General features: G+C 46.2%; 1 protein-coding gene across 17 annotated transcripts in view; it reads left to right on the top strand.

The window, feature by feature from the left end:
• Window positions 1-26,164, top strand: part of KALRN (kalirin RhoGEF kinase) — a 675,882-nt gene that overhangs the window by 641,776 nt on the left and 7,942 nt on the right. For 15 of the 17 annotated variants that reach the window (XM_047734954.1, XM_047734936.1, XM_047734961.1 and 12 more), the window contains 8 exons: window positions 8,767-8,794; window positions 9,271-9,442; window positions 11,828-11,949; window positions 12,595-12,726; window positions 14,183-14,347; window positions 16,479-16,557; window positions 22,700-22,900; window positions 25,770-25,908. In XM_047734954.1, the coding sequence (XP_047590910.1) occupies window positions 8,767-8,794; window positions 9,271-9,442; window positions 11,828-11,949; window positions 12,595-12,726; window positions 14,183-14,347; window positions 16,479-16,557; window positions 22,700-22,900; window positions 25,770-25,908 (1,038 nt within the window). Of the gene's footprint in view, window positions 1-8,766; window positions 9,206-9,270; window positions 9,443-11,827; window positions 11,950-12,594; window positions 12,727-14,182; window positions 14,348-16,478; window positions 16,558-22,699; window positions 22,901-25,769; window positions 25,909-26,164 lie in introns of those variants that run through there. The other 2 variants (XM_047735026.1, XM_047735017.1) reach the window with 2 other exon arrangements.

Here is a 26,164-nt window from a genome sequence, read left to right as displayed (position 1 = left end):
AGAGGAAACAGAGTCAGAGAGGTCACAGTCACACAACCAACCAAAAAGCAGGTCTGAAAGAAAGGGGGAAAAAAAAAAAGCAGGTCTGGGGCATCTGGCTGGCTCAGTCTGTAGAGCATATAGCTCTTGATCTCAGGCTCATGAGTTCAAGCCCCACTTTGGATGTAGAGATTACTTCAAAAAAAGAGAGCTGATCTTGATGGTGATGCATTGAGAGGCCAAACTTGGCATGTGATGTGGAGGAGATCTGCTCAATAAGGCTCAGGAACTTTCTTAAGAAGGTTCAGGCCCTCCCTTGTTGCACATTTGCTTGATGGAGGAGAATTTCTTCCTCAACAACTTTTTAAGTCCCTTGACCTTGGGGGTGATGACTTGGCTTCACCCGTATCCTTCCCCTGTGACTCCGGAGTCCTGCCACAGAAGCCAAGAAGGGAGATCTGATCACATGGGAGAAAAGTCTGAATGGATTTCTCAGGCCAATACAGTCACTCAGCACCCCCCAGTCATGTGTGCCCTATGGCACACTCAGCCTAGTCTGGAGGCCTCACCATCTCATTTAAGTTGTCCATTAAAGAGATTATGAGGCGCCATTGACCCAGGAGAAATTGCTCTAAGAGCAGCTATTAGAGAAGCAAAAGCCACCACCTTCCTCCCCAAGCCTGTACTGTCAAGTTTCACCTACAGGCTCACTCCACGTGATATCCTAGTCAGTTCAATTTATCAAAAGTGAGTAATAAAAGCATTGCAGTGAGTATAATGGAGGGTCAACAAATGACGTAAGATCAGGGCCCATGCTTAAGTGTGCAGTCACGTAGAAAGAAGCAGGCTTGATTAAATGTTCAAACTATATAGCAGAGTTCACAACGTGATCTATTAAAAGGCACAGGGTCATGCATTTATTCATTAGTGGGTATTTGCACAACCACTCAGGCACTGGGCTGATAATAATAGGAGCTATTACTTATCAGTCTTCCCTATGTACCTGGCTCTGCTGAGTCCTTTCCTCCCAACAGGGTCAATACATAGGTACTCTTAACATTATTCCTGTTTTACGGATGAGAAAAGGGGAGCACAGAGAGAGAGGTGAAGTAACTTTCCCAAGGTTGTGTATTCTCACAGCCTGTGTCTCCCAGGAAGCATAATCATTGTCTTCATGTGATGGCAGTGTATGGGCTGGGTGGACTGCTAAACAGTCTGGTAGAAGGATAAAGTAGGAAGAGAACATGAGCAAAGGGCCTGAGGTATGAAAGTGCCTGGCACATTTCGAGAAGAGTATATCGTCTGGGTGGCTGGGGTTTAATATGTGAGAAGAGTTTGTCAGAGACAAAGCCTAGCAGATGACTTGGGACCAAACAATGAGGGCCTTGAGAAACTTGCTAGAAAGCCTGGACTTGACCCAGTGGATGAGGAGAGCAAAAGTAAGTTTTCAAGCAGAGTCCATGTGTTTCATTAGGGAGAAAGAGAATCTTAAGCAGGGTCCATGACCAGTGGGGAGCTCGATGCAGGATTCTATCTCACAACCCTGAGATCATGACCTGAGCCTAAACCAAGACTCTGATCCTTAACTGACTGAGCCATCCAGGTGTCCCTCATTCTGCACTTTAGGGAAGTAGCTGGCACCTGAGTTAGCAACAGCAGGCCAGGCAGGTCTACTGGAGGGCTGTTGCAGTAGACCTAGGAGTAGGTGAACAAGAGTAAAAAAGTAAAAGACATTTGGGGGTAGGAATATGAGGAGGTTCAAATCCTTAAGGCATGAAACCTCAAAGCATTCATCCATAAAGCCTTTATCCAAGGTCAAGATCATGACTTCCAAGTTGGACATGGGATGTATAAAAAGGAAGTTGGACCAGCACCCCTCACTCCAATCCCTTCTGAACAACCCTCCAGGCTTGAGAGCACTGGACTCTTGTATGCACAGTAATAAACCACCTGCTTTGACTACTTTGTGGGATGGGTGGTGAATTTTTTTCATTATTATGTTTCAAGTCATATTTTTGTCCTTTTTATTTTCAAGGACACGCCAAATGTTCTCTAACCAAAATACTGAGGAAGGGCGGGAAGAGGAGTCAGACAAGAAATCCCCATAAAAGAGCTAATGTGTTTGACACATGAACATTTAGAAACCTGTACCCAACAGCTAACACTTACACATTCTTCTCAAGAACCCACACAGCTTTTTACAGAAATGGACCATGTCTCATCAAAAATCAAGGAATGAGTATCCTATAGATCAAAGCCTCCAAACACCATGCAATTAAGTTAAAAACCAGTAACAAAAATAATTTTTAAAACTTACACATTTGAAAATTTTAAAATGTTTCTATCACAAATGGGTCAAAGCAGGGGGAAAGGCAAAGTTGAAAAAAAGAAAAAGACCTAGAACCTAGACAGTCATGAAAATACTTGGGAAGTAAGGAGCTACTTCAAAGACAATCCCATTATTGTTTGGGATTGTGTTGCATTCACATCTTCGTGTCTTGCTTTCTTGCTTATTTTAGAGATAAGCAGAGGTAGGGATATTTTCTAAACATTTAGAAAACTGTGTCTTGTTTGGCCGGATTAAAAACAGTAAGGGTTCCTCCACACCAGAAATCATACCTAGGTTTTTAGAAATTGACTTTCTTATATCTGTTCATTTCATTGTGACATTTCCTCACGAAAATCATCTGAAATCCCTTCCCTTCCTCTTCTGAACAGAGATTCTCATGAAAAACACAAAGGTTGGGGTGCCAGGGTGGCTCAGTGGATTAAGCCACTGCCTTCGGCTCGGGTCATGATCTCGGGGTCCTGGGATCGAGTCCCGCGTCGGGCTCTCTGCTCGGCAGGGAGCCTGCTTCCTCCTCTCTCTCTCTCTCTGCCTGCCTCTCTGCCTACTTGTGATCTCTCTGTCAAATAAATAAATAAAATCTTAAAAAAAAAAAAAACACAAAGGCAATAAAAAAAAATAAGGCCAGCTATACAAATTCTGGGTTCGTTGAAGGTAGTTCTGAGATGAGTTTAGAACATTTGGTTTGAGTTTCTTTTGGCCGTTTTGATTCCTTCAGCATTCTAGATATACATAGTTTTGAACTGTGTTTTGTGACCAGTGATGAGGGATTGGGAAAAAATGGGGTGGGGTGTTTTCCTTCTGGAGTCAGTTGGCACCTGGTTTTCTAGACAAGGATTTGCCCTCACTCTCAGGACATGGGGCTGGAATCTTGGACATTGACTGGCAAGAAAAGGAGACTCAACATTTCTTTAAAGTTTAGCTTGTTATTCAGGGCTGGTTGATTTTACCTATAACTCTCTCCTGTTCCTTCGCTGCCCTCCTGTTTTGAAGAAGACAATTGGAATTCTCTCCAGAAGGAAGAAACTAAGTTGCTGGTGGACCACATTGTGGTGGTTCTTTGCTCCCGGAAGGAGGAAACACGACCATCTGCCGCCCTCTGCTGTTCAAATAAAAGCAGACTCCCAAGCCCTGTCTATAGCAGCTTCGTCCCCTTGGGTTTGCGTCTCCCAGAGAGAGAACATGTGCTTTTTGTACAAGTGTCATCTTGCCTCAACATCCATTCTGATTCCAGCTCCCTGCTCTTTTCCATCTACCACTCTCTGCGGACACTCAAACTGTTTCTAAAGAAGGAAAACATTAGGCTTCAAGAAATATGTGTTAGCTTATGATTACCCCTTCCAGCCCCGGGCGGGGGTATCTCAGGTCTCGGCACACACCAACAATGATCATTAGACAAGGTGGTCAGGAGGCCTAGATTCTAGTCTTCTAATTGGGTAAGTTAATTTGATTGGACACATACCTGGCCTTCTGCTATGTGCAAGATGCTATGTTAAGCAGCATGGCTTAATGGTGCATAAAACATAGAAAAGGGTTACTATCTTCAAAGGGTTCATGAGTCTGGTATGGTAATAGCATGCAGGGAAGATGTTGTGATAGACAGAAGCACGGGAGCAGAGCACTAGGTACCAACCTCGGGAAGAGCAGGGAGGAGGAAAAGATCGCTATCGCCTCTCAGGCATGAACTGACTGATGAGATTCCAGAACAAGTCCCATTCCAAATGATGGAAATAGGAAAACACTTCCAAGTTCATGGCAAGACATTTTCTCAACTCCCACCAAATTAGGACCCCACCCCTTGATTGACTGATTAATTCGACAAATATCAATTGAGCCCTTATGTGCCAGGGATTGTGCTAGGCTCCAAGGCAACAACAGTGAGCAAGGTTCTTGCCCACGTGGGCCTTGTAGTTCCCAGGGAACCACAGACAAATACCTAGGCTGTTCCACTGCAGTGTGAGGAGGCTGCCGTGGCCCTCTTCCAGTCCATAACCCAACTTGCTTCAAAGTAGAAAGAGGAAAAATGAGGGAGGAATCTTCCATGGATGTCACCCAGAGTCAAAGTTAGAAAAAGCATTAGCATGGACTTCAGCCAGGCTCTTGTTCCTTGCTAGAGGAGTTTAAAGGGGAGAACTAGGTAGCAATGGGATGAAGAGCAAGGTTGGGGAGCAAAGGTAGGGAGGCAGGGCTTTGACATCAAGAACAAAGTGTCACAATGCTTTTCCAAGGCCATGCCTGTGCACGGATGGTGGAAGGAGCACTGTGTGACCTTACACGAACTTCCCTGTCCCATCTGGAAATGGGAACAAATAACACCTGCTTGGTACATCCTCCCAGAGTTTAGGATGAATGAATGAAGGAGTCTGTGAGTGGTTTATGCCAACTATGTGATATTACACAAACCACTGGTGTTATTGCCATCATCGGCAGTGCTTGGGCCGGCCAACAGAGGAATGAAGACTGATGCCTTCCACGGGCCTCTTCCAGGTAGAGAACCTACAAGTAGCCTTGTTGGCAACCTTTCTCTCCAAATTCCCGCTAAGTCTACCTCCAAATTAGGAAGATTTGCTTTTTAAATAATGTATGTGTTTGATAATATCCTGAATGCAGTGGGGAGTGATGGGAAAGAGGACTAAGTCAAGAAATTCCCTCAGCATCAGTTTGTTTGTTTAAGATTTTATTTATTTATTTGACAGAGAGAAATCACAAGTAGGCAGAGAGGCAGGCAGAGAGAGAGGAGAAAGCAGGCTCCCCGCTGAGGAGAAAGCCCAACGTGGGGCTTGAACCCAGGACCTGGGATCATGACCTGAGCCGAAGGCAGCGGCTTAACCCACTGAGCCACCCAGGCGCCCCTGTTTTTTTTTTTTTTTTAAGATTTTTTATTTATTTGTCAGAGAGAGAGGGAGAGAGAGCAAGCACAGACAGACAGAATGGCAGGCAGAGGCAGAGGGAGAAGCAGGCTCCCCGCCAAGCAAGGAGCCCGATGTGGGACTCGATCCCAGGACGCTGGGATCATGACCTGAGCCGAAGGCAGCCGCTTAACCAACTGAGCCACCCAGGCGTCCCAACATCAGTTTGTTTTATAGAATAGAATTACTACCACAGTGCAGATTTATGAAACCCCACTTAAAATGTTACAATGAAGGAATGGGCCATTTGTCTCTTCCATATGTCATTTGTCTCCTCCCTGTCCCTCCCTGCATGTAATCCCTGTCTGACTCCCTTGTGTTTTCCCATTGGGATGGGAAGTACAGGCCACTGGACAAAGCTGGTAACATTCCCAGATCGTTTCTACCCTGAAGTCCTGACAGGGAAGGTGGGGCGAGGGAGAAGGCAGAGCTCTGTGTCTGTTGGAGGCTGGTCAGCCAGGCACCATCCTGGAAGCTGTGCTGAGGTCACTGAATTCCACCTTCCCCACCAGACTTTCGGCCCAAAGAGGGTGCTGAGCATGTTGCTGAGGGCCACAACCAAAGACCAGCTCAATAAATCTTTATCGGAACAAATCAGCCCTTGCATCAAACAAGCTTTCTGGTGGGCACCATTATCTCCAATTTCCAGCTAAAACTAAGGCCTAAGAGGCTTAACAATGTTGTCCAAGGCAAGAAACTGTGTCTGGCTTGGGGTCTGGATACTATGTGCTCTGTCTGCTCCTGGAGTTTATATTCGTTCCTGAGTGGGATGCCGCCGGGAACCTCCTCTCTCAGAGGCAATGGATTTTCTTGTTTTTATTTATCATTCCCCAAAAGTTTGTTTTCCATCTGTGTTTGAAAACAGGCTCTGATCAAATATTATTAGTAATATACCCCGAAGTCATTATTTTATAGATTACATGGACCTAGTTCCAGATTCTGCTTATGAATTCTTGGAAGAACTGGAATGAGGACAAAGGTCAAATACTCATTCAACCAACATGTATAAAATGCCCATTTCGGGGCGCCTGGGTGGCTCAGTGGGTTAAGCCGCTGCCTTCGGCTCAGGTCATGATCCCAGGTCCTGGGTTCAAGCCCCACATCGGGCTCTCTGCTCAGCAGGGAGCCTGCTTCCTCCTCTCTCTCTGCCCGCCTCTCTGCCTACTTGTGATCTCTCTCTGTCAAATAAATAAATAAAATCTTTAAAAAAATAAAATAAAATGCCCATTTCGCAGCAGAAGCCAGGCTAGGGGCCAGAGGTCCAAGAAAAATAACATCCTCTGGTCCTTAAGGAACTTACAGTCCAGTAGCGCTGTGTTCTTTTCTCCTTTGAGAAAGATTATAAAAAAAAGTGAAACATATGGACTGCAGGATATTTGGAAAGCCCAGGTAAGAAGAGAAAGAAAAAAATCATCCGAAATTCAGACATCTTATAAATCCTGAGGCCGGGGCCTCCATCCTAGCATTTCTGGATCAGTAAAATCTTGCAGCAGCCTGGAGGAGGAGACAATGTTTTTTGAACTGGAGAAAAGCCACCCTTGATCTCGCCACCCTGTGAGAAGCCACGATAACATTTAGAAGATATTCTTCATCTCCTTTTCTCGGACTGTGAAATGACTGGTGCAGATATCGTTCTCTCTGCCTCACCTAAGCCGGGGGAGACCTTTGTGGACCCCTCAGCACCTTGCCCACCCTGTGCCCGGGCTGTTCCCCTGCCACAGCCCCATGTCTCCTCATAAAGAGGGGAGGTCTCTTGGGTGGGGGAAAAGCAGCTTTTACCAAATCCCCCCACATCTCCCTGCCCCACCCCAAAAAAGCCTCAGGGGCAGGGAGTTGGTTTCTAAAACCAGTTCCTTTGGATAGAGGGGGCTTTCAGGGGCTTTCCTCAAACTAGGGCGCACATTGACTCCCCCAAAGCAGCTTTCGAAAAACCCGATGCCTGGTTCCACTTCACACCAACTGAAATCATCTCTAGGCCTGAGGTCCAGGCGTTGATTTTTTGTGTTTTTAAAGCTGCCAGGGTAAAGGATTGAGAACCACTGATTTAAAGGAAGGCGGGGCAGTGGTGTACGTGGCCTTTGAGACTGGCAGAGGGCGCTGCCGTGGTCAGTCTCAAGACTGGGCAGCCCCAGGACTTGGCATGGAGAGAACTTTCCGCAGCTCACTTCAGGAAAGAGCTGGGTGCTGTATGTGGGTGGCTGGTTGGCAAAGGGGGAAAATAGCAACTTTGTTCCAAAGGGCTCACATGGATCCTGATTAAGGGTGTTCACATACGCCAGACAGAAAACGTGTTCACATACGCCAGGAGTAACTATGGGGAGATAAGTACGAATGCCACAATGGGCCACTGGTAAGGCAGGTGAGCTCTCTGGCTTCATTTATGAGGGAGAGAAGAATTTTACACCATAAACTCTGAGAGAAAAGCCACTGTAACAGTAGGCTGCTTCGCAGAAGGAGGATGACTAGAATTAGATCATCTTTCTTTCCTTAAGCAGAAATACTGAATACTTGCTATTTGTCAAACATTGTGCCAAGCACTTGACCTAGACTACTCATTTCATCTTTGCAATAACATTTCGTAGTGCGTATTAGTTATCCCCATTTTATAGGGAAGGAAATTGATGTAATAAATCTTAAGTGATTATCACATGAAACAAAGGAGATGAGCCCCAGGCTTTCTGACTCCGAAACCCATGTTTCATTCACCCCGCCAAGCTTTATAACCTGCACTCACGTGATTAGAGGGAAAACAAGATGAATGAAAATCAAGAAGGGGTGACTTTTCAGCATGGCTAGTTGGCCGGGAGTCCATCTTCTGTGAAGATCTGTGGGGTCACAAGGGGGCCTTTCCAGTGTGTCTTTGCCAACCAGCCATGTGAAGGTCAGGTCGCTTCACTGGCCTAGGTCTGTGTTCTCAGCTAGACAAAGCCAAAAGGGCTAGTACCCCTAGGTGATTTTCAAGCTGCCCTATGCTGGGGACAGGATGGATGGGCATGACCTTCCCTTTGCCCCACAACCAGACAAGCTCTGCATGCAGCTGCTTGAAGAGGACCTTCCCCTGTTTGGGGTGAGGGGGCTGCCTCTGGAAGAGTATTCCAATCTGATACAGCTCTGCTGCTCTGTTTTTGAAAACCTGTGAGGCTGGGAAGACCCAGTGCCAACTCATAGCTCGAGTGCAGAAGGAAACGGGCAGGGAGCATGGCTTTTATGCATTTGACAGGGAGGACGAGCCCCTGGGGAAGTGAAACGCAGGAGAAAGGGGCCGGCTAAAGCCAGCAGAGCTTGCAGTCATGATACACCTGTGTGGGGACCTGGGCCACCCAGAGGAACGTGAAGAACTAGAGCAGAGAGGAGAGGAGAGCAGGTGCCAGGGTTTTTCCTGAGATGCTGACACGGTCGCAAGCAAGAGAGCCTGGCCTCCAGGCCTCGTCTCCCTAAACTGTACTTCCTCTACTCAAGACGGTGGAAGTCTCCTGTTCTCCACTAGTAGCTTAGGATTTAAGCAACTTTCTGTTTCTTTGTGTTTTTCAGATCTTAAATCCAAATTTCATCCAAGAAGGTGAGTTACAAAGTCGAATGGAGAACACGGGGACTGGCTCAATAAATTGTGGCAGATCTAGCCATTGAGGGAGAGGCGGAAAATAATGGGGATGTGGTTCTGTGCTATGGACAAGGAAAGGCGTGCATGATACACTGTGGGAGTGGAAAAGTCCACAACTTGCGTTATGTGTAATTTGTGTAAGAAAAATGGTGTTGGTGAAAGCCCAAAGGATGTAGACAAAGACATTCGCAGTAGTTACCTCTGTATCAGGACATCATGGAGACTTTTCCTCTTTTTACTTATCTGTATTTCCTGATTTTCTGCAATAAACATTTCTTACTTTTAAAACCCTTCTTCATGGAACACGGATGACTTGACAGTATTAAGCTGAAGGTCATGTGAATCACTACACGTGCATGGGCAGGGGAGAGTGGTGTAAAACGGCTGTTTATTGTGTTTGTTCTAAATGATGCTTTACGTCCATCTGACCACAGTGGCCCCAGAATTCCTTGTGCCCTTAGTGGATGTGACCTGCTTGCTTGGGGACACAGTGACACTGCAGTGCAAAGTCTGTGGGCGGCCAAAGCCCACCATCACCTGGAAGGGGCCAGACCAGAACATCCTTGACACAGACAATAGCTCAGCCACATACACCGTCTCCTCCTGGTAAGCTCCACAGAGACACCGCCAGCACCTTTGTTCTTTAGCCTCTGGGGGCGGGGGGGCGGGAGTTGGGTGCCCTGGAGCTTATTCTCGCCCAAATACTTGGCCTCGATGAGGAGAGAAATGGAGTCAACATCCATGGGAAGTTCAGGAAAGCGTGCTCTCACACAATGGTATGTCAGGGCTGGGAGCTGTAGGACAGCCCCCGCTGCTCCCTGCCACGAGCAGGTCAGACACAGAGGAGAGGGGTGCCCAGCACGTGGTCACGTGCTACTGAGCAGCACATAGACATACCTGCACCTGCAAGGACAGTTTGGCAAGACTGCATTCTGGACCCACACTCAACAAATAAAAACATACCCCTCTATATCTTGAGTTAGGCATGAGCCGTACTTTCAAAGAGCTTTGACAGTCACCGACTTACATCCGCCCGACTGGCTGATCTTTCCCCAAGGATCCCCAAGAGAATCTCTGTGTCAACAGTAGTGGCAAAGGCTCCAGCCCCGTGGAAGGAAAGTGGGTCTCACTTCCCAACATCCTGGTGTTTCTTTGTGCCCGTTGGGATCCTGAGAAACAGTGATCTGTTGAATTCCTCCATTAACCTAAGAACAGTTTTCTTAGAAGAAGAAAAAAAAAAAGACTTTCTCCAAAATATGCGATGTTAAACAGAAAATCCAGCCATACACATGCTTCCACAAAGAAAGCCTATTTAAAAAAAAAAAAAACTTGGTTGACTGCCTCCTAATCATTCTGTTAGTATTTATTGTGTACTGCTGTTTACGGTGGATAGGCAATAATGAGCCCTTAAGTGTTTAAGCATTTATCAAAGAATAACCTAGAATCAAACTCCCATCCATTAACTTAATTCTTGTGCATATGAAATGGTATTCCCAGCAATGATGGCCAGGGATGGCCAGGTCCTGAGGTTAGCAGGCCCATGGAACTTAGTGGGGGAGTCAGTGTTTGGCTTCGTCTGTTTCCTCAGAGGGTTGGCAGTGGAGTTGACCTGACTGCTGTGTGTCATCCTTTCTGAGCATTTAGTGGCGGAATTCGACCTTTACTTAATTCACGTAATTTTTTTTTAAGATTTATTTATGTGACAGAGAGAGACACAGCGAGAGAGGGAACACAAGCAGGGAGAGTAGGAGAGGGAGAGTGAGAAGCAGGCTTCCTGCTGAGCAGAGAGACTGACTTGGGGCTCGATCCCTGGACCCTGGGATCATGACCTGAGCTGAAAGCAGACACTTAACGTCTGGGCCACCTAGGCACCCCTCATGTAATTGTTTTGAGGGTCCCCTAGTAGAATTTGAAATTCATAAACATTTCATTCTCATTCGTTCCATTTTCCTTTTTTTGTTTGTTTGCTTATTAAATCTTTTTTAAAAGATTTTATTTATTTCCTTGAGAGAGAGAGAACAAATGAGAGAGAGAGTAGGAGTCAGTGTGGGGAGGGGCAGAGAAAGAGGGGGAAGCAGGCTCCCTACTGAACAGACAGCCCGATGTGGAGCTCGATCCCAGGACCCTGAGATCATGACCTGAGCCAAAGGCAGAGGCTTAGCCGACTGAGCCACCCAGGCATCCCTTCTTCTTTTTTTTTTTTTTTTTTAAAGATTTATCTATCTATTTGAGAGAGAGAGCGAGCGCGTGCGAGCGTGGGGGATTGAGGCAGAGGGAGAGACAGAGAAAATCCCAACCAGATTCCATGCAGAGGATGGGGCCCCACTTGGGGCTCAATCCCAGGACCCCAAGATCACTATCTGAGCTAAAACCAAGAGTCAAACACTTACACACTGTGCCACCCAGGTGCCCCTCCCTTTTCTTATACAGTGTGTTATCGATGTTTGAGACTGAAAATATTTTAGGACAAAACTGCTAGTGGTAATAATACCAGTAATATTGTATAGGACTTTATATATTTCAAATATATTCTTTTTATTTTATTTTATTTTTTTTATTTTTTATTTTTTATAAACATATATTTTTATCCCCAGGGGTACAGGTCTGTGAATCGTCAGGTTTACACACTTCACAGCACTCGCCATAGCACACACCCTCCCCAATGTCCATAACCCCACCCCCTTCTCCCAACCCCCCTCCCCCCAGCAACCCTCATCTAATTCTTATCTCGTTTTACTCCTTTTCTATCCCTCTGCCCTTTATACAACACACATGAGAGATGCGAGTGGCAAGAATGTCCCCCCATAAAGAAATAGGAATATAGAAAGACAAGGTGACCACCCAAGGTGTGTAGGGAAGTCCCAGAGCTGGGATGAGACCTTGGGCCTGAGGATTCAGCTCAGCACCCAGCATGCCCACCCTCTGGGATTTTACCCATCAGTCAATTGTGTCATTACTAGAGTCTAAAGAGCATCCTTTTGGTGTCCCTAGTGATTCAGGGGAAATCACCTTGAAGATCTGCAATCTGATGCCCCAAGACAGTGGGATTTATACCTGCATAGCAACAAATGACCATGGCACCACGTCCACGTCTGCTACAGTTAAAGTGCAAGGTACAGGCTCTCTGTTCATCCAACACCTTTTATAATTTTAAAATATTTTTATTACGGTAAAATATACATAACATTTTTCATCCTAACCAATGTTCAATGTACCTTCTGCAGTGTTGAATACATTCATATGTTTGTGCCACCGATCTCCAGAATTCTTTTCATCTTGCAAAACTAAATCCTATAACCATTAAATAGCAGCTCCCCTCCCTGCCCCCGCTGCCCCTGGCAGCCACTGTTCTACTTCCTGTCTCTATGAATTTATGTGCGTCAGATATTTTAAGTGGATATTACAAGGGCTCCCTGAGACCTGGGGAAGAAAAGGTCCATTGTGAAATCCCAAAGTCCAGCAAAGGGGAGAGAAGGAATCTTCCCTAAGGGCTATCTGTGGCCCGCCATAACTTCCTGCATGCTTTCCCGGTCAGCCTAGTCCCCAGCGTGCAGTCTTTAGCCCGAGGAAGAACTTCTAACCCCAAAGCATATCTGCCAGGCCTCTCCAGGGCCTGGAGAAAGATATGCCATTGAGTGGAAAGGGCGTAGGAAATAATTGAGACATGGGGAAGCACGTTTCCTAGGAAACATCCAACCTTGGTGCAAAATGTCAAGTTCCTCAGAAAGAGCACTTGACCATAACTTCCGTCTCCGAAGGTGTTCCGGCGGCCCCTAACCGCCCCATTGCCCAGGAGAGAAGCTGCACCTCCGTGATCCTCCGCTGGCTGCCTCCCTCCAGCACGGGAAACTGCACGATTTCTGGTTACACCGTGGAGTACAGAGAGGAAGGTGAGCTGGCTCCCCACTGCTCTTCCCTTTCTTTCTTCCCTTCCTCCAAAAGGGAGGAAATAAAACTACTTGCCTTCAAGCTTTTCATCAGGTGTTCCTTCTTGTGTCTTCCAATTCAGCATAAACACCTCCTGGCAGACTACAGCCGCCTTCTGACCTCTAACTTCGAGCAGTGGTTTTCGCCAAACTGATAATGACTCCTGGTAGATTTCAAAGTGCCTTCCTGGGCACTTCTGTCCTTAATAAGTCCTATCCCCCAGACGGGCAATCAGGCCCCTCTTACAGATGAGGAGGCTAAGGCCTGAAGAAAGTTAAGGAACACGAGGCAGGAGTTGGTAAGAGGCAAGGCTGGCATTAAACCCAGGTGTCAAGTTCGTGAATCCGTACTTTCTCCCAGAGTGATAACCAGGGTAGCGTGAGCAGAGCCTGACCCACACCCCCACACAAAATTTAGAGACCACATATATAGAGATCGCATATACCTTTTGTGTGATCTCTAAACTTTACATACATACAGACATGTGTATAATGATTTTTAAAAGCTGTTCATTTTTTTAATTCGTTGCATTTACGTGCTGAGGGTGCATACATTAGTTCAGCAGTCAGAAACACCTGAACCTGCCACCGGTTATCCAGAAGAATTAGTTACACAAGAAGCTGCCCGCTAGCTCTAGTTGTTCATCTCTGAACCACGTAATGCATTACACAGCTGAATTTCCAGCCACCGTTCGTGCCCAGAACCAAAATCATTTGTTGTGCCCGCCGTCGCTCGCAGTATCTCAACTCTTCCTCCTTCTACCCAACAGCCCTGTGCAGTTCACAAAACTGCTTACTTTGGCCTCTCCGGGAAGCTGTTCACTCTCAGCGCCCCCCCCCCTCGGCACAGACATGTTCGAGCTGAGCTTGGGACGCATCTCACCAAGCTAGTCCCACCCCACCCCCGCCCCCGTGCAGTTCGGTCCTTAGCTCATTGTATTCAGGCCGTTCTCGTGAGATCATTTCATCTTTCTGAGCCTCTGTTTCTCCTGTTCCCGACCCCGCAGGGTGTCTGGGGATATCGGTGTGAAAAGGAAATGAGAGAGTTGCCTGGCACGGTACTTGACGTGCGTGGAGGGCTTAGTGCCTGTTCGCTTCTAGTTTGTTTCCACTTCCAAATACATATTTCCTCTCATCTTGTGATTTATAAAATATATTTATGTCTTATTAAAAAGTTGCCGCAGGGTCCCCTGTAAATTCTGCACGCTCTCCGTCTTCTCACTTTCACTCGTGCTTTCACACCCCTCAGGACCTAGTCAGTCATTTGCCACGGGTGGCCCACGGGCTTTCAGAGCCCAATCAGTAACCACAGCTTCATTGAATGGAATGAGTCAACTTCCCCTTCTTTGTTTGCTGAAGGTCTTTGAAACAATGTCTTTCTGGCTTTTCTCTCTCCCTCTCCTCCAAAATCGTGCACTAGGTTCCCAGGCCTGGCAGCAGTCCGTGGCTTCGACCTTGGACACTTACCTCGTCATCGAGGACCTCAGTCCTGGGAGTCCTTATCAGTTCCGAGTCAGCGCCAGCAACCCCTGGGGGATCAGCCTTCCCAGCGAGCCCTCGGAGTTTGTGCGACTCCCCGAGTACGGTGAGTCCCGGCCTTTCCCTGCACCCCAGGCGGGGGAGGCCAAGGCACCCGGGCGGCTCACCCAGTCACGGGTGCCTGCTGGCCGTTGGCATGGCAGGCCACCATGCGGGGGGAACCTGGATTTGCTAGTGGTTTCAGTCAAGTAATATTTCAGAGACCTGAAGAAAAGTGTGATTTCAACCGTCTTGGAGCAAAAGTGAGGTCAGCCACCCATGTTTACCTAGGGCCTGCCAGGGTCCCTGGGCCCCCGCGTGTGTCCCCAGGAACAGAGAGGGGGGCAGGCAGGAGTCATGAGTCACGTGGATGCTATCTGCCCCTTTTCCTACTTGGGAATGCCAAACCTCGTCTCCCTTGGGAACCAAACCTCGTCTCTCTTGGGAACCCCTGCCAGGTGTAAGTGTGCCTCGAGGCATCAGAGACAGCCCTGTTCACCAGTTTAAGCTGGGGAGAGGAAAGCAAGCTGTTTGAAAGGTTTGAATCAAAATGAGTATTAAAAAAATTTATTTGAGAGAGAGAGAACACAAGCAGGTGGGGGGCAGTGGGAGAAGCAGACTCCCGGCTGAGCCGGGAGCACCATGTGGGACTCGATCCGGAGACTCTAGGATCATGACCTGAGCCAAAGGCAGACCCTTAACTGACTGAGCCTCCCAGGCACCCCTCAAGGTGGATATATTTTTAGGTGGATATGTTGAGTAATTAAGATACGCCTATAACTAGCTACACGTGAGTATTTTACAAATACCACCTATTCCCTGTCTCACCAAACCCCCTTGGTCCTAAGAACATTTTGAAAGAGGACACCTGGGGCTCCTGGGTGGCTCAGTTGGTTGAGCGGTTGTCTTTGGCTCGGGTCATGATCCCGGAGTCCTAGGATTGAGTCCCACATCAGGTTCCCAGCTACACAGGGAGTTTGCTTCTCCCTCTGACCTTCTCCCCTCTGATGCTCTCTCTTATTCTCTCTCTCTCTCTCAAATGGACAAATAAAATATTTTTAAAAGAGAAAGAAAGAAAGAGAAAGACACTTGTTAGCCTGAAGAAATCTCCAAGTAGTGAGAGGTGTTCCGTGGTACAGGAGTGGGCTGTGTGTGATGGGGTGAAGGAGGAGGTCACGGCCCTGCAAAGACAACAGACCCATGTGTCTCTGGGTTAAGGGGATCCCAGAGTCTCCAGAGGGGCTTCAGAAACCTTCTAGGGCCTCCAGCTACAGCCCAGCCCCCGCCACCCCCGCTGACTCTGGAAGTACTCCCCAGCCCGCCCCAGCCTTGCTCCGTTGGACCCATGACACTGGGAAACCTTGGCCCTGGGCCTCAGAATTCAATATAGATAAGGCACCTGAGTGTCAGCCCCACTGTGCTCTGGGCAGCCTGAGGTGGCCTGGGTCAGAAGAGTTGCGCTGCTGGCATGCTCCTCTTCTCCTAAGCCACGAACTAAATTTTGCCTCATGTCTTCCTTCTTGCAAGCCTTGGTCCCAAGAGACAGAACAAACATATGCTGGTGCACATGCTTTACATGGGGACACGTGTGTGGGTGTGTGTGTAAATCATTGCCAGGGAATTAACACCTCAAATAAGGTAATGCTGTCAAATATTGTGCTCAGGCCTGTATTTGGGTTAAGCTACACCATTCGATATACCAGCTAGGCTCTCACTGTCTGAGGCAGCGGGGTGACAAAGACAAGTGGTTAGGATGCTCTGAGCCCGTTCCCCTCCTTTCCTCCTCTGGGCCTTGTAACTCTCCCCCTAGCTGCCGCTGCATCCCTCCTCGGCCTTGATTCTCACTGGCTTTTCTAGGCCTTCCATGTGTTTTTCTCTCTCTCTTTTAACTTGTTCTACCAAATTTCTATTTTAAAATATCCAGAGGTTACATCTCTGATTGTCCCAAGTTTTCTTTTGTTTATGTAGATGGCATAGCACTAGTGGTGGGGGTGGAGGGATATGACTCTCATGTCGGCTTCCCCTTGGATGATATTTTTTAAAATAACATTTCAGAGAATCCTGGCATTTTCCCATGATTTAGACTCCATATTTGGTCACGAGAATGCTTTGGGGCAAAGGAGGAGATTTCTGTTAATCTTTTCTTTATTCTTATATGACTTCCTCTGTATCATAAATGGATTCTCTCTCTTCCAAAGATGCTGCTGCTGATGGTGCCACCATTTCTTGGAAGGAAAATTTTGATTCAGCTTATACTGAGCTGAATGAAATTGGAAGGTAATGACTCCATTTTCTATTCCTTCATTCATGGGCATTTATCATCATCATATCAGAATAATGACTTGCTTTTCCTATTGTTTATTTCTCCTCACTAAGTGTATTCCCTCTTTAGTAAGAAAAAAAAAACAGAATATTTTTGTGTATTTTTACTGCTCTTTTTTTTAAAAAAACTTTTTAAGTTAGATGCTTCACTCATAACTGTCAGCCTTTCTTCTATTCTAATATAAGAATTTAAGCCTTTTCTTCAAATTACAATTTTAGTTACATCTCCTGAGTTCTGATATGTGGCACTTTCATTATCATTCAGTTCAACTATGATTTTTTTTGACCTAATAGTAATAGAAATACTTTAAAATTTTCAGCTGTGTGAGATTTTCCCAAATCATCTTCGTCTTACTGATGTCTAAATTACATTGTAGTTGAAGAACTTGATCTATGTGATACTGACTCTGACTTTTGCTGGGACTTGCTTTATTTGCAGTACCTGGTCAGTTTTTGTTCGAAGTTCCATGTGTTCCTGAGAAGAAGGTATAATCACTAATTACTGGTTCAGGTCTCCACATATGTCCATATGTCAAGCCCAACACACTGTTTTATGGATATTTCTAGTCCAATCCCCCCTACGCATACCCACACACTCGGTCGCACAATCTATCTCTATTTTGAGTAGAAAAGTGTCCTCAAAAAAAAAGACAAAAATATGACTTTTAACAAAACAATGAAAAAAAAATCTATCACCTGTCCCATAAAATAGCTGATGGAAAGAAACAAAAAAGATGGGGCGCCTGGGTGGCTCAGTGGGTTAAGCTGCTGCCTTCAGCTCAGGTCATGATCTCAGGGTCCTGGGATCGAGTCCCACATCGGGCTCTCTGCTCAGCAAGAAGCCTGCTTCCCTCTCTCTCTCTCTCTGCCTTCCTCTCCGTCTGCTTGTGATCTCTCTCTGTCAAATAAATAAATAAAATCTAAAAAAAAAAAAAGAAAGAAACAAAAAAGAGGTCATCTCTGTGTGTGCATTAGTTTGCACGTGGTCTAGGTGAGAGGGTGGGGAGTTCTTACAAGTTCCCCCACCCACTGAATGTATAAAAAAAAAAAGTACCCACTAACGGTGGGCTGTTACCATCATCTCTTTGATTGACGTCTCTCAATGAAGCACAACTTTTCCTGAGTAGGGTGGTTATGACAGGGGTTGTGGAAAGAGCCCAAATGTTTGCTATTCCCATTTCTTAGGCAGGAATCACAATGTCATTCACGACCTTTCACCATAATACCCTCCATCAAAAACCAACTTTCGCTCTCCTTTCACTCTTCTTTGTGTGGCCAGAGGGAGAAAAAGACCAGTGGAAATTTACATGGTGTTGGATGATGCTTATATTGTGTTGCAGATACTATGAAGATATTATATGAGAGGCATTTAGTGTAATTCTTGCCACATTGTGAATAGATTCCCAGGAAAGGAACCCAGGCTTGGGGAGTTAAGTAACTTTTTCGAGGTCTTGGCAACCACTAAGTGTAGAACAGTCAGGATTCCAACCCTGGCCTACCCAATTTTTAAGCCTGTGTTTGTTTTACTAGCATATGTGATTTCTCAGTACAGCAGTTTTTGTCAAAAATAAGCTCTAGCCATTGAAATCTAGTCTGCTCCATTATATTCAAGTTTTGTGAAGTTCCACATGACTCTAGTAAGGAATCGACTCCACTCCTGGTTCTAAAAGAAACTAGTTGTATGGCTCAGATGCTACAGTGATTTCCTTCCCCAGACATGCATTTGCTGTTGAGAACCAGAGGCGAAGACATGGTTTACCTAGAAGAGATGGATGTTTTAGTATTTCCCAAAGGGGAGCTCAAGTTTATGATCTGTTCAGGGCAATGATGTTTTTGTTTTTGTTTTTCAAATCTCATCCCCAGCCATCTGAAGCTTTTCCTCTCTTCCAAGTACAATCCTCCTATTTTCAAGAGCTCCTTTAAAAATGCTGCATGGGGGTACCTGGGTGGCTCAGTGGGTTAAAGCCTCTGCCTTCGACTCAGGTCATGATCTCAGGGTCCTGGGATCAAACCCTGCATCGGGTTCTCTGCTCAGCAGGGAGCCTGTTTCCGCCCCTTCCGCCCCGCCTGCCTCTCTGCCTACTTATGATCTCTCTCTGTCAAATAAATAAATAAAATCTCTTTTTAAAATGCTGCACATAAACAGAAGGGAAATAAAACATGTAGATACTGATGTGAGACATACCACAGGTATCTGCAGGCCATAGATGTGAGTCAGCTTTCTCCATTGGACTTAAACCTAGACTTATAGGCCTATATGACTATCTTGTTAAAAATAACTCTCTGGTAATTAAGTAGTTTAAAAACCATGGTGCATAAAGAAATATCATCACTCCTAAAGTCTATCTACAGAAGGAAAGAGCACTTGAGCATGGCAAGCTTACTGGAAATAAACGAGACGGGCACCACAGCAATGGGAAGATGCCAGAGAGTTGTCCCCTGGGAATGCGGACTGGTGACCTGTACAGGATCCAAAAAGATAGCAGGGCCAGGCCTCCAGGCAAGGATGGAAGGTTGAACCCTGCCATCTGTTTTCACACTGTCCTGAGACTTCACTGAATCTCCACTAAAGGAATTTTTCCAATCAGGCATGTAAGGGTGAGGACACGGGAAGAAGAGATACTCTAGAAACACATTCAAAGCAGAAAACAAATGAAAGAGTGACAAATGACCTAGGAGACCTGAGGAACTCAGTCCAAATCAGTTGTAGGGTCAAGTGAGAGCCAGTGAAACTTTTGCAGCAGAATCCCCCGAAGGCTGGGGAACTGGCCGCATCAAGTAGCTCTGTAAACCGGTGTAAAGAGGATGCTGACATGGGAAGGAGTGGCTGAAACTGTGTGAGAGCTTGTTGCTTCAGATCTCCTCCCCAGCGGAGGCAGCTGTAGGATCGTCTCTCCCCATGCAGGAAAAGGCTGGTGTCCCTTCTCTAGACAGGGTAAAACCGAGCGCCTCTCTTCTCTGGGACACTGGCACACTTGGGGGCAGCAGAACCTTCCAGCAGACAGGCCTCTTAGGACACTGTAGCCACGCTGGATACTCAGGACCCCAGCTCTCTCAACCACCCAGCCTTCAAAAGTGGACAACTGTGGCTTCACCATCTAGGCAGGAGGTACAAGGCTCTTTCTCTGGGAATTCTGATCAGCCCAAGAAGAAAGTCTTAAAGATACTGACTTTGGAGCTTTCCCAACTAAACAGTCCACTCAGATCACGCTATAGTGAAGATCGAATTGACAGGCTCCACTCCCCACACTCAGAGCTTCCAAACACCTTTTAGTCCCCAACTTTTAGAATGAGCTAACTTCCAGTGTCCGCCATGAGAGAGTCAGCCCACTGTGGCCTATCTCTCCCACTGATGACAACCAGAATCCCTGGAGAAAATACAAAAAAGGCAACTACCTCAGGATTCTGAAAAGTAAAGAACACAGAGAACAGGGAGCCAAGTGAAAACTTGAGGAAAGTCAGGGACAGTGGCAGTGAGTTCTCTGGCTTGTTTGTTGGGCTTTAACCCAAGTGCGGGCCAAACCAGGGAACTGGGCAACATGTACAGGGGACAGCTACAAAGGAAACTCATCTTTCTGGCCAAAAAAACAGGAAAGGGGGCTCTCTTTGAGCTGAAGAGACAGGAAAATGCCATTCCCTCCCTCCTTTCCTTCTCTTGTTGCTTTAACCCAAGCAAGAAACTAAAACTCTGAAGGAATCCCATCTATAAAAACGGGCCCATGGGAGCCAAAGAATGTGTGGGAAATCTCAGAGAGAAGAGAGCTAAGGAAGGAGATCCCCCTAATTCTGTGCCTGGAACAGGACAGATCCTGGGCTCCTTTCAAGCTATTCACAGAACACAGCCACAGAAGCATAGCAAGGCCTGAGAGCTGAACTATGCCATTAGACCATCACTCAGTCATCCTGCAGTGACTTATTAGTCCCGGACAAATCTTTGAATGGTTCTCGTAAGGGGCAGTCTTTGTCAGAAGTGAGGCCTAAATTCTGTACAAAAAGGAAAATATTCATAGTTTACTGGAGCTGCAAATTTGACTAGCCCTGACCTAGTTGCAATAATGGAAACACTGAATATTGATTAAAATATCATTCTGTGGGGGGATGGGGGATGGGGAAAATGGTCATGTGGTAGAGACAGAGGGGAGAGAGGCTAACATCTCCCTTCCGGAGTGGGTGTCAACAGATTATAATGAAAACTGAAACACCAAGAAGTAACCACACAAATATAGACTACCCCAGTAATAAGCTAAAATATAATTACCTGATAGGTTAAACTGCCTCTCAGGTAAGGAAAACGGGGTTGTGGGGTAGAAGGATGGGATACTATTAGTTTTAATAAGAAACCTTAAAGCTAATTGACTTTTTAAATCATGGGGATGCATAACTTGGAAAAGCACAATTTAAAGGAAAAAATTAAGGTATAGGGGTACCTAGGCAGCTCAGTGGGTTAAGTGTCTTCCCTCAGGTCATGATCCAGGATCAAGCCCCGTGTTGGGAGCCTGCTTATCCCTCTCCTGTTCCCCCTGCTTGTGTTCTCTCTCTCTCTGTCAAATAAATAGAATCTTTAAAAAAGGAAGGAAGGAAGGACAACAAACATAATGAAGGGGCGCCCGGCTGGCTCAGTCTGTGGAGCATGCAACTCTTGATCTCAGGATCGTGAGTCTAAGCCCCACATTAGGCATAGAGATTACTTTAAAAAAGAGAGAGAAATGGCAATTTATTAATTTATGATATAGAATGGAAATATCAGTTCAACCAAATATTTGCTTACTATGCAGAAAGAATGAAGTCTGCTACATAACAGGCATTCAATTAGTATTTGTCAAATACTTGTTTTATTGATTAACATATTCTCTTAAAGATTTTTTATTATTATCTATTTATTTCACACACACACACACACACACACACACACACACACACACACACACACACAGCATGAGCATGGGGAGGGGCAGAGAGAGAGGAAGAAGCAGGCTCCCCGCTGAGCAGGGCTCCGTCCCAGGACCCTGGGATCATGACCTGAGCCGAAGGCAGAGACTTACCTGACTGAGCCACTGAGATGCCCCAGCATATTCTCTTCTTTTGAGAAAACCTATACTGGGGAGACATTATCTGACTATTATTGTCAGAAAGTCACTTGGTGAGCACAGGGCCAGGTCAAGGGGTCAGTTGGACCATCTTTGTGGTGGTTCTGGTGTTGGCTGCCTCCATTTCTGCTAGAGGAATGGACTGTTCTTTGGATGGTTGACTCCTCCACTCATAGGTTACAGTATCTCAGGGACGGAGTTGGGATGGGCACTGCTGGTCACCTCTTTGACTCCCTTTCCCTGTTCCCATTGCTGACCAGTTCCCTCTTCTGCTTCACTCTTACTACCTCCTACTGGGCTACAGCTGAGTCTGGGAACCATTCTATTCTAGATGTGGCTAATTTGTCAGATGTGAAGCTGGCATGCTGGTTATATATACATTTTTCAATCTCCTTGTCAGTTTTAAATGACTGAAGTATTTATGAGTGAAATAACATGGTATCTGGATTTTGCTAAAAATCCACGGGAAAAAAAGGCAAGAGGTAAGAAAGAAAGGGATGGAATAAGGTTGGCAAAATGCTAATAATGACTGAAGCTGGCTGCTGGCTGCACAGATCTATTATACTATTCTCTCTACTTTTGTGTATATTCAAAGTTTCTGTCATACCAAGATAATAAATATAAAAGGAAAAAATTGCCTCTAAGAAATGTTTTTGAAATGATCATAAAGTAGAATTCCTCCTTCTTGCACATTATTATTACCGTTGTATTTTACAGAAATATACTCCGCTTAGAAAACTGAACCTGTGGTTGATATTTCGAAGCAAGAGAGAAATCTGTTGACTAAAATTGATATGAGTTTTTTGCATCTCAGAGATTCCTGAACTGCTAAGGCAGGAAACACAGCTTTTCTTGAGAGATCACATGATTATTTCAAAATAGGAAAGTAGGATTCCTAATAAGTGTAACTGTCTAACCACTACAGAGAAAACGTTCTAACCACTTGAATAAAATAATACCTGGTTGATGGAGGAAGCTTCGCAAAATGCTTTCTGTCTTCCGCTCTCTAGGGGCCGTTTCTCCATAGTGAAGAAGTGTATTCACAAAGCTACGCGGAAGGACGTCGCGGTGAAATTCGTTAGCAAAAAAATGAAGAAAAAAGAGCAGGCTGCCCACGAGGCTGCCCTGCTTCAGCACCTGCAACACCCCCAGTACATCACTCTCCATGACACCTATGAGTCCCCCACATCCTACATCCTGATTTTGGAGCTGTAAGTACAGGCGTCTTGGTCGTCTCCAGTGTCTGGGTTCCTTCGCGCCCTCGCCCCCAACAGCGGTTACTTTCTATACAATGTCTCGCTATGTATGGAGTGTTGTAGGTCATGTGCGATCTCCCGTCTGTTTTATAAAAAGGTGGTTCCCATTTACAGATTAGAAAAATCAAGGATAAAGAAGGTCCTTATCACTAGGAAATGGAGAAGCTGGGACTTGAACCTGTGTATCTCTCTCCCTCGGATTCTCATGTTCTTTCTACTATGGACTCTTGGGCTGGACAGGGGTTTAGGAAGACTGTATGGACCCTAGGCTTGTTGACAGGGGTGGGGCTGAACTGAAAGGGGGTTTGTGCATCAACCCACTGACGAGGCAGCCATGATCTCCCACCTAAGAAATTCCTTTTAAAGTGGAACCTTGACCTTCAAAATATTCCACTCATTCCAGATTTTCTAGGAACTCGAGCATCTGCATACTTGGCCCTAGAACACATCCAATAAAGCACATTCTGCCTCACTACTACCCCAGGCAAAGAACAGAGATCGTGTCCTGTGGTTCACAGAGATCTAACAGAGGCTAAAGAGAACAGAGTCCTCTCAGGAGGACGGAGCCCTCATAGAAACGTCATCAGATGCATGCTGATGACCCTGCCCCAAGACCGGTGCCATGCATGTCTCCCCGGGAGCCTCTGTCCAGAAGAGAAGCGCCTCCATGTACAGCTTTCCAGCTGTCATTTTACTGTGACTCTTGTGTGCTTGTTTGTCTAAATGTTTATGGATGAGGGCCTTTGAGGCAGTCCTCTATAAATTTATTTATGTTGGAAAAAAGCCAAAAAACAAACATCTTCGGCTACATTTTTTAATTCGTTGAAAAGAAACAAGAGAAGATGGAACCAACTGTATTAATATTTGTACTTCTTTTGTGATACATTATATAGCTGTGTAGTAGTAGATCAATTGTCACTTTGGATTTAACGAAGACCCTTACAGAGAGCCTTCCAGAACCTAATATCAAGTGCTTATACAAGTATTATCACTTGTATATCAAGACAATATGGCGGACCCAGAACCTTAGCCCCTTCAGTTTCACCAGTTTGCATCGTTCTGGGGGAAGGTGCTGATTAGCAGGCTGCCTCGGTGCAATGGAAGGAAGCCATTCTTGGAATGAAGAGCCTGGGCGCTCATCCCAGCTCTGGGATTGGGGGGCAGGGTCTTTAGATTCCCAGGCCTGGGGTCTCATCTGTGAAGTCTGAAGAATTATTTCCACTTCTCAGAGACATTACAGGGATTAAATGAGGTGAATAGTGGATTGAGTTAGTTTAGCAAACGTTTACTGAGCACACCCTGTGTGCCTACTGCTGGGAGGACCTAGGCCAGGATGGAAGGAACAAAGGTGAAAAAGGGTGGTTCTTGCCCTCGAAGAGTTAAAAACCTGATGAGGAGGACCAATCCATAAGTGGTGATTTTAGCTGAACATGGTAAGTGCTGAGAAAGAAACGCGTTTTGGAGAGGGTTGCTGTGAGAACATAGGAAGGTGTTTGTGGGACTGGAAATTCAGGAAAGATGAGTGGACAGACAGTGCCCAAGGTAAACCCTGTGCTAAATCTTGGTTATGCTGTGACCAGAGGTCCTCCCTTTGGTGGCCATCCAAATCCCTGGTAGAGTTTTTCTCTCCTAGGCAACAGAGGTTCTGACGGCCTAGGCTAGGGTGAGGCCCGGGCATCTGCATTTCCCAAAAGCTCTGAGGGTGGACTTGGTATGAGGGCTTGCGGGTCTCGGAGCAGCGCAGCAAGAAGCACGGGGGGAGCATCTCACAAACCCAGGCCCCCTCCATTCCATGCTCATCCCTCCCGCCTCACCCACCGCCAGGTCCTAGGCTTTGCTCCTATCAAGGAAAGCAGGAGAAGATAGCAGGGGGAAGGACCATGTTAGAGGAGAGAATGGAAACCTGACTGGGGTGGGGGGAGATCAACTGTGCTCAAAGGTGGTTTCTACCTCTGGTTCAAGTCTTTCCCGGGGATGTACCTTTGACAGCTCAGTGCACATTGGACTAGCAGTCTGACATTTGGCCACTCCAGATGCTCAAGAGGGTACAGGGGACCTGAAAACACTACTGAGCACTCAGGCTGCTACTGATTAGGCATACCGCTTGACTCTTACACAGTCCCCGGGGTGAAGTCAGTCTTATTGCTGTTACTCCCAGTTTAAAGATGAAGAAACCAACACAGGGTTTAAGTGACTTGTCCCAAACCCCCAGTCTGTAGCTGGCAGAATAAGGACTCAACTCTGGATCTGGCTGGCTCCCCCTATCGTGTTCTCAGTCATGGTTTTTAAGATTGGAAAATTGCTCACAAGGCAAAGGGTCCCGAAAAGGGTCAAGAATGCCGAGGACAAACTTTGCCCACTTTCCATTTTCCCCAGCTAAAAACTGACAAATAAAAGCAATTTGCAAAACATATTTGCAGGCGTAGAGCCACCAGGTTCCAGTTAACCGAATATTGAGAGAGAGAGCGCGCTCTCCTTTCTCTCTCCCTCCGAAGACTTTCTGTGTTTTGCCAACTAATCTCTTAAAGAGGGGTCAGACCTCTTTCCTCGTGAGCGGTTTTTAACTTTAACAACGTAGAATGTGTCGTAAGGTTACCCATGTTTCTTCTGTGGAGCATATCACATGGTAACTTTTAAATTAGCTTGTTAATTTTAGTTCTGAACATTAATTTTGGGTTCTAACTAAAATACACATGTGTGGGAACATCGATCTTCATCTATAAGCAAGAGCAGGAGAGATTCTGGAGCTCTGACCAATCAGTATATGTTATTTTTCCATTTCTTTACAAACATATTTCCTTGGCCGATTCCTCCCTGATTTCAGGATGGACGATGGCCGGCTCTTAGACTACCTTATGAATCACGATGAGCTGATGGAAGAGAAAGTCGCTTTCTACATCCGGGACATCATGGAAGCTCTTCAGTACCTCCACAACTGCAGGGTGGCTCATTTGGACATAAAGGTAATAAGCAAGAACTGCACTTGCACGGAAGTGGCCAAGTCCAGCCTGTCAGTCATGACCCTTGGGGAGGTCCGTTCTGATTCATTTTAGGTACTTGGGTTAGAATCCTGACAAATTTTGGGGCGTCTGGGTGGCTCAGTGGGTTAAGCCGCTGCCTTCGGCTCAGGTCATGATCTCAGGGTCCTGGGATCGAGTCCCGCGTCGGGCTCTCTGCTCTGCGGGGAGCCTGCTTCCTCCTCTCTCTCTGCCTGCCTCT

This window comes from Lutra lutra, chromosome 1, assembly GCF_902655055.1.
Source record: "Lutra lutra chromosome 1, mLutLut1.2, whole genome shotgun sequence".
NCBI classification, from domain to species: domain Eukaryota; kingdom Metazoa; phylum Chordata; class Mammalia; order Carnivora; family Mustelidae; genus Lutra; species Lutra lutra.
Note: the sequence above shows the minus strand (reverse complement) of the source record. Positions and strands in the feature narration are given on the sequence as shown.